Raw genomic sequence first — 8,670 nt, 5'->3', positions numbered from 1 at the left:
TACGCTTCAAATAAAAACCAGTCATAATTTATTTACAAAACAAAGTTCAAGATCATTGCAATACAACTTGCATAAATTATAGGCCTTATGCCATCATTACAAAAATAAATATCAAATGTTTTCCACTTTTTTCTTTCTTTTTTTTAGAGTCGTCAAGCTCGTCGGTCACATGTTTTCTACATTATACATCTTTTACAAATTGGTTTTACAGTAATTATTGTCACACTGATAGTATACAATATACCGTGGCAATGAAACAATCAAAGAATCCTGAGAAATAACATATTTTCCAAAGTCACATACATCGGGGAAAACTACTTTATCAACAGGATGCACATAATGCTGCACAAAAAGAATAATTGAGATAAATATTAATCTCCGTAGAATTAAATTATAATGCGCGGTGGGTCTTCTTTTCGTACAGTGGCACAACAAATGATCCAAAAATCGAGAAAGAGTTTTTTTATTAAGAGGCTGCAGTAAAGATGGCTTGCTCGCTTTATTTTTTTTATTTTATTTTATTTTTTACAAACCAATTGTGACACCTACCTGCGGACCAAGGAAATAAAAAGCTAAATCAGCCCAGTAAGAGACAAGAGTTAACATAATGAAAACGTTGTTTTTTTTTAAAATGAGCATTTATTGGAGTCAAAAGCAATAGGGTTTCTTGATCTATATCTGCTCATAATTATCAAAATGGTAGCTTTTATATTACCACCCCCCCCCCCCCCCCCCCCCCCCACACACACACACACACCTCCACCACCACCCAAAGCGAGCATGCATGTTAAGATCGTGATAACATGGACAAACAAAACATGTCAAGAAAATGGAAAATAAGATCAACCCTACGCAGTTTCCTCCCCCACTTTATAACAAGTGTAAGGCAACTAATTAAAATTGCAAAATAATAATAATAGTAATGACATCTGATGTGTTGAATAACCTTATTGTATTTCCTTTTAACTGCACAAAAGAGCAACAGCATTTCTCTCTCTTACTAGGAACGTAAATAGGCCTGCCGCTCAATCTGACATTTACTGCACACTTCTAGGAAACACTACAACAAAACAACTTTTTAGTTGTTTAAAAGAAAAGAAATAATAATAAAGTATTGCTTTCAAGTGGTGTTCAAACACGGAGCCGTGAATAGCTTGACAAAGATTTACTGCGATTATGTATCCAGCAGCTTACTGAAAACTTGATTGGAGGGCGTCAGTTGCCACTTTTTTTATTGCACAAATACTGTTAATAATGTATAAACGATAAACACTTGCCCCCCCGTAACAGAGAACAAAATCAAAAAAGGATACAATAAAATTGGGGGGGGGGGGGGGTTGCCGGGGGCTCTAAAGTCTAGCAAATGTAGAAATGACGCTAACTTACTTGGTTTATCCATCCATTATACAACCCGCTATATCCTAACTACAGGGTCACGGGGGTCTGCTGGAGCCAATCCCAGCCAACACAGGGCGCAAGGCAGGAAACAAACCCCGGGCAGGGCGCCAGCCCACCGCAGTCCTTGGTTTATTTTCTGATTATTTCTTCTCTGGGTATGGTTGAGGTCCTACTAAGCACGCTTCTCTTGGGTCTGTCAAAAACACAGCCTCCATTTTAGTTAACGGCACGCTTATTATCTTTACCTGAATAAGCATTGCCTCTTTAATGAAGCTTTTTGCGTTATTCTTAGGACAGCTATAAAGCAGTGTACTAGAAATTACATGTTGATTTACGTACAGCAGAGATGTTTTGTTTTGTTTTAATGAAATGTAAATATGATAGCTACAACAGGATTTGGAAAAAAAATGTAAATTATTTTAATTGTTATATTTTGTATTTTCCAAAAATAGTAATGCCATTTTTAGCAAAAAAAAGAAAGAGAAAAAACATTTTTAAAATGCAAACACGGTTATGGAAGGATCTCTCTCTCTCTCTCTCTTTTTGTTTTGTTTAATTTTCATTTCATGTGGCTATAGCCTCAGCTTCTTCGTTATTCCTACACCATCGTAAACGGGTTCAAGATTTACAGAAGTGTGTAGTGCAGTGGAGAATTTTAGCTATAGGCTGTCGCATGTTAATCCCATTAGATAGAACCTGCCATAATCGTGTAATCAGCCGGCTAACTGATCCGAATTGAAGCCGATGAACGGAAATGCCATCGCTCTACGTACCTTTCTTGGCCTCGTAGCTAGCGGACCTGAAGTGCTGCTCTAGCTGGTTTGAGTTATTTTTTAAGAGAGAGTCTGCGCTCTGTTTATGAATGGAGGCCGTATTTAGTACAGTCTGGGTGAGCCCCTCATTAGCAGTCACTGCAGCAGAGTTATACCTCAAGATCCCCTGGCTTTGTAAAGGGCTGAAGTTGCCATAGTTTGTATAATTAGTATAAAACGGAGACGTGTAATAAATAGGCCTTCCTAAAATTGAAGATGCCGGGTAAACAGTGCTGGCTGAAGAAGTCGATGAGGTTGAGGATGATAACACTGTGGACTGACAGCTCTGTCCCAAGTGCTGCTTTTGGTCCGATGTGGCAATCTCTGCCAGTGACCACAATTTGGGTTTAATGGTCTGAGTCTGAGGACCAGAAGATAGTCTGTTATCCAGGTTCGCTTTATTCGTACTTCTACATGTGTCCTCGTGGTGGTGGTGATTTAGAAGGGAAGCCTCAACCCCTGTCAGGGGAGAGGAAGTCACGGGTTTCGGAGAAACGCTGCGCTCCCGGTCTTCTTCGTCCACGTCATCGACATCATCATCCTCCTCTTCACATTTGTCCTTGGTGTCTGAACCCGACTCACAAACGCTATCCACAGTCCTACAGTTGACCTTCTCGCCGTCTGAGTCGGCAGAACACGAGTGGTCAGTGAGCGTGTCCACGTGCAGACTGATGCCTATAACAAAAAGAAGAGAGAGCGAAAAAAAAAAAAAACAGAAACATTAACAAAGTTACTATTGTTCTAAAAATGAAACATCTCACAAGAAGACGATGTGTTTTGAGTTTGTAAACGTGTTTGGAAGTCTTCGGATTAAATGATACTGCGACCTGCATGTGCAATATACTCTGTGTAATAAGGCAGACTTCACGGTTTCTGTTACTAGCAACTTATTTTTTAAAGCGATAAAATGTGAGTGAAATCAAATCATCTGATTTTGTATTATTACTAAGAGGATAGCATAAAAAAGAACAAATAAATAAATACAAATCAGTAAAACAATACCGTCACGGCATTTTATGTGGATGAAACTTTAATGCGCTGTCACTTTGAAACTTCCATCAGATTTTCTCACCTCCTGCGTTTTTATGATATAATTTTATTGTGGAACAGCAAGAAGAAAAGCCTCGGGTTTTACAGTAAAAAATAAGAAAAGTGTACGCTGTTCAGTTTAATACTGAAAATGTAGTGATCCGTTTTACAATAGTGATATATTTGTCAAGGAGAATTTTGTTAAATTGCTTCCCTGACAGCTTTTGAGGAGGCCAACTTACCCTCGTCCTCGGCTGAAGTTTCATTATTATCTTGGCCCTTTTTGGAAAGCTCGTCTTTTCTTTCTCCGTCACCGTCATCCTCGTCTTCGTCTTCACTTTTATTCCGTGGAGCCCAGGTCATTTTGTTTTCTTTCTTGAGTCTCCGCCTGGCATTGGCAAACCAGGTAGAGACCTGAGTGAGAGTCATCTTTGTGATGATGGCCAGCATGATTTTCTCTCCTTTAGTGGGGTACGGGTTCTTCCTGTGTTCCTGAAGCCAAGCCTTAAGGGTCGCAGTAGCGTCTCTTGTCGCATTTTTCCTGTATGCCGGGTCGTTCAACTGGTAAGGATATCCCGGGCTTCCATAAGGATGGTAACTTATGGCCCCTGCCATTCCTGTCGTGTGGGCATCGTATGGAGAACCCTTTAAAAACACATTTCATGCTGTCAGAACTTACAGTCCGAGAGAAAAAAAATACTCCTCATATTATTAAAAATAACCCTTCCTTTTTTGTTCTTCATTTCATATGTGTGCATGTGAGGCCGACCATATGTACAGTAAATTTCGGAATTAAATACAAAAAAAAATTAAAATGCCGTTCAGGAGGTGCAGTATACTGAATTTTCGACAGTTTTTTAAAATTCAATTCCGCTATATGATCCAGTAAAATTTAAATAGGAGTTTCTAAGAACTTGATTCTAAGCAAACGAATGTTGTCTGTCTGTCTGTATCAATGTCAGTGTGTGTGTGCGTGTGTGTGTGTGTGTGTGTGTGCGCGCGTTCACTGAAAATTGGAATATTCAAGCCTGTTCTCAAACACACATAACCGCGCGAGCTTCGCTCACATATCACAGCGCTAATACTTTCAGAAATCCAATTTGCAAATCAAGAGATACGCACAATTTCAAACGCTTTAAGTCCGGCATCATTAACATTTTAATTCACCTTTTCATGTTTAAATTCTGCTTATTTAACTTTGCATAATCCTAAAGGGTTGGAGGGGACCCCAGGCAGCTAAAACACCGAAGAATAGTAATGTTAAAAAATATGTTTGCCATAAAAACAATGATCAGAACTGTCTTTTTTTGTTTAAGTCATCGTAAATAAGCGTTTGAATTAAATAAGTGATCGAGGGAAGCAGAATATTAAAGAAATCACATAACTTACACAAACATGCGGGGGGCAATTTAGCAGTTTCTTTCGGAAAAAAACAAATATCAGTTTACGCCATGTAGTAAAATATGTTTTTACATATATTTGTTTGTCTCGTTTTAAGACAGCTTGAAAATGTTAATCATAACGACGACTTCAAAATTACCTGACCGTTTTTACGAGTGATATAATTAATAATTACATTTTTGCGAACAGCTAAAATGTTAAGTTATATCATTAAAACTATACATTTTACTGGTATATAATGTGATTGATTCATTCTTGTTTATTAATACGCGACGCAACCTTATTATAAACGGCCTACATGTCATAACCAAAAGCTGAACTTCTAACTTTACATTGTGAAAACAAGCCATTTCACGTCTTGCTTAAACAACATTTAAACAAATATTTGTGGTTGCTATGTCATCAGGCACAATCACATTCTAATGTCAGTTCAATAACAATTAAGTACACCATTAGAGGAAGGTCCGATTTACCATGTATGACGGAAATCCAGTTGCCGGGTCTGTCGTGTACTGCAGCGGACTGGAGAAGCCCGTGGCCGGAGCAGTGAAAGCAGCCGATCCCGGGTAAGGACTGAACGCCGAACCGGATGAAGACCTTGCGAGCTCCTCGCTTCTTGGGGCTGCTAACGCTGACGCCCCGTACGCTGGACAGGAATAGAGAGCCAAAGAGCCCGGAGGCTGGTAGAGGTAACCCTGAGGATACGACATTTCTCTCTCTCTCTCTCTCTCCCACTCGTTCGCTCGATCCTTTCTTTTCTATTATTTTCCAAGAAAATAACTTTGAAAAGACAAACGTTATGAAAAAAAGAAAAAACAGTCTGTGGAAACAAAAAACATTAAGGGAGCAGGGCGGCTTAAAAAAAAAAAGAAGAAGAAGCCGCAAAGATCAGCGAAGTGGCTGCATGGAGGCAAACGCTATGATCCCCCAGCGCCCGATGTTTTTAGTAGTAAGAACTATGAAGTGAGGAGTTGAAGGAAGGAGCGGTGGAGTTTCTGAGAGCATTGGAAACCAGGAGCTGTCACTCTACCTCATCTGAATATTTCATCTCCGCCCCTCTCTCTGTGAAATGGAGCACGGCACCAGGCTGGATCAGTAGACTGAGCACTAACCTTACGTGCGAAAGTGTGCGATTTAGCTTTCGAATAAGCATGCTTGTGCTGCGCTTGCTTATTATGTTTCTTCTTCTTCTTGTTATTTTGAGTCGGGGCAGGCATCCTTACCGACTATGTAAACGTGCAAAATGATTATGTATAGTTATTCATTTTGTTTTATTTTATTTTAAATCCACTGACCGCTACGCAAAACGCTTTTGAGTGTCATCTTTTTAAACATATTCTCTGTTCATCTGGATGGTTTCCCTTCTGAGTTCATTTGGCGTGGACTTGCATATTACCATTTACTTCTTATATCGGTGTTTTCTTCCCGGATTTGCCTTTCATTAGATTTCTATAGAGGTGAAAAAGTGATGGTGTAATGATCCGCGCAGTTGTCATTATATTAGATGGAAAGAAGTAGTCTTCAGCGCCCGCAGTGTTTACAAATCAGCGCCAAATCAATGTAATTAGGCGACTTTATTTATTTGCAAGACATAGATAAAATGAAGTGACCATTTTGCTTTGAAACTGAAAGAACAAATCTGCCACAAATAAACTCTAATGACCTTAACAATTGGCTCTAACCGATTCGGGATTAACAAATAAAAAAAGTAACAAACCTCATTTTAGTGTTTTAAATCGGATGGGCATATCGCCGTATTCCATTGTTCAGACTAAATGAAAAGTGCTGAAAAACAAAATTGGTTAAACTGCAAAGAAGACTAGGACATTGTAATAATAATAACGTTAAATTAAAATGACACGCATTCTGTTTTCGGCTTTTTACGAAATGGTGTCATTTAAGGTAGTTATAGTTTTATTTAGCCCCAGCAGTGCTATTTAAAATTACGCAGCTATAATGATCTTATTTTAAAATGCACTTGCTTTGTCCTCCTACGGGATTATCTTTAGAGGTAAGGTTACGGCTTCATTCCTTTTAACTTCGACACGATAACCTCTTTTTACAGCATAACGGCATTTGCACCGTCCATCCTGTGGGAGGTGTTAGCCTCTATTTTCACGCTTGTTATTACTTACACCGTTTGAGAAATGGCCAGGGTATATCGGTAAACTATTACGGAAACATATGGAATTTAGTATTATTCTAATTTAGATGACATTTTATCTATTTACATATATTAAATACTACAGCTATTTTTTTTTTCATTGTCGAAATTAAATATTTAGTGTCTTAAGTGTTTAATATTCGTTTGGACTACACGTGATGTAATTTAAGAATGAAACTCAAATCATATTTTTCATAAGTGGCATTCTGATTTTCATCAGGTATTGTGCCGCTGTTAAACTGATCAATTGAAAATGCAAGACATCTCTTCTTGTAAGTATCTCGTGTAATTTGCCATGCTATTTGATTTATTTACTTTGCTTTTTTTTAGATCGAACTATTTCACTTCTCTAGGAGAAACTAAAAGGTACTATTGCTTCTGTTGTTAATTTTCGTAGTGGCTACATTTTTTATCACAGATTAATTTGAAAATTGTGTTCATTATAAGTTAGTTTAAGCGATATCTATCTATCTATCTATCTATCTATCTATCTATCTATCTATCTATCTATCTATCTATCTATCTATCTATCTATCTATCTATCTGCTAATGTTATGTGTTTGATAAAACGGATAAACTTATTTTGATTTACTTTTTAGCCAATTATTTTCAAAAGGACATTGTATTCTTATTTTTAAAGATTTTCCAAGTGTCCAGATAATTATTGGCATCAGTAGGGCGCCGAGAGTAGATTTGCTATGTCTACAGTGTACAATATGTCTTTTTTGTGACAGAAAGCAAATTGTATAAACCAAGTTCAATTAAAACAACAGAAATTCATAAATTACAGTTTATGTTGCTAATAAAATATTCGTATTCTGTATATCAGGTATAACGGGAAGACGGGGGTATACACTTAAACAAGAGGGCAGACGAGTTTCCCGATTAAAGAGACACGTATACTTATTGGAGTTTACAAGTTGTTATTTATTTCATTTAACATCAACCACAGAAGATTTAACGCCTCATTACAGTATATCAAAATTAAATGAAATGCATTTATTTAAAAACTGTCAGTTTTCTTTTTCTTTTCTTTTATTTTGATATACTTTTTGATGAATGCTTTAACTGTTTAGTCAATGTCGTTTCTTGCTTTTAAGGTTGATGTTGATTTTTTAAAAATATGTTACCATTGTAGAGTATGTATTGTATTTAAAATTCATAAATAGATCTTTATGTACTGTCAACTAACTATCTATCTATAATTGTTTGAATTATATCAATACCGTAAGTGTAAATATATTTATATTTTATATTGCTGCAGGGGGCGCTAAATGTGACGAATGCGTTCAAGGAATAAACTGTCTCCATGAGTTTACAATCTATCTATCTATCTATCTATCTATCTATCTATCTATCTATCTATCTATCTATCTATCTATCTATCTATCTATCTATCTATGTACAGGAACAATACAATTTATAGCTTTTAGACAATGATGTTATAATAATTTTAAACTTTTTAGTTAATCAACTTGTGCAGGAGTGTAATAGTTGTTGCTTTCATGGGTTCCGTTATGACACTGGAATAAATTATAATAATGACAAAGTTTAAAGTAGTGATCATAAAAACTTAAAACTTAAAGGTACCTGGTATGTCGGTGGAATGAGACGCTACAGACGTATGCAATTTATGTTTTTCTTTTCTTCAGAACAAAAAAAATTAGGAAAAAGAATTTACTTTTAATTGGCTACTTACATAAAAAAAAGAAACCAGTGGCTGTCAATTAATCCGCCGAAGGCTAATAGGACGGTCATTAATGCTTGTAACATGCAGAACACCACCGAGTGGCCCAGAAGCGCGCCGGAGCTTCACCTTCGGCAAAACGTATCGACTCGAATTCTCGCTCCTGCATAAACGCTGCG

At 37.1% G+C, this 8,670-nt stretch overlaps 1 protein-coding gene across 1 annotated transcript; it reads right to left on the bottom strand.

The window, feature by feature from the left end:
* Positions 1–1,554: 1,554 nt before the first annotated feature.
* irx2a (iroquois homeobox 2a) lies at positions 1,555–5,711 on the bottom strand. The gene is made up of 3 exons (XM_028817980.2): positions 5,114–5,711; positions 3,482–3,884; positions 1,555–2,885 (listed from the first exon to the last, which is right to left on the bottom strand). Exons 1-3 carry the CDS (start codon positions 5,348–5,350, stop codon positions 2,164–2,166), a joined length of 1,362 nt encoding a protein of 453 aa, XP_028673813.1. The 5' UTR covers positions 5,351–5,711; the 3' UTR covers positions 1,555–2,163.
* Between the last annotated feature and the right edge of the window lie 2,959 nt (positions 5,712–8,670).

Source organism: Erpetoichthys calabaricus, chromosome 13 (assembly GCF_900747795.2).
Source record: "Erpetoichthys calabaricus chromosome 13, fErpCal1.3, whole genome shotgun sequence".
Classification (NCBI taxonomy): Eukaryota; Metazoa; Chordata; class Cladistia; order Polypteriformes; family Polypteridae; genus Erpetoichthys; species Erpetoichthys calabaricus.
This window is presented reverse-complemented; position numbering and strand designations above follow the sequence as displayed.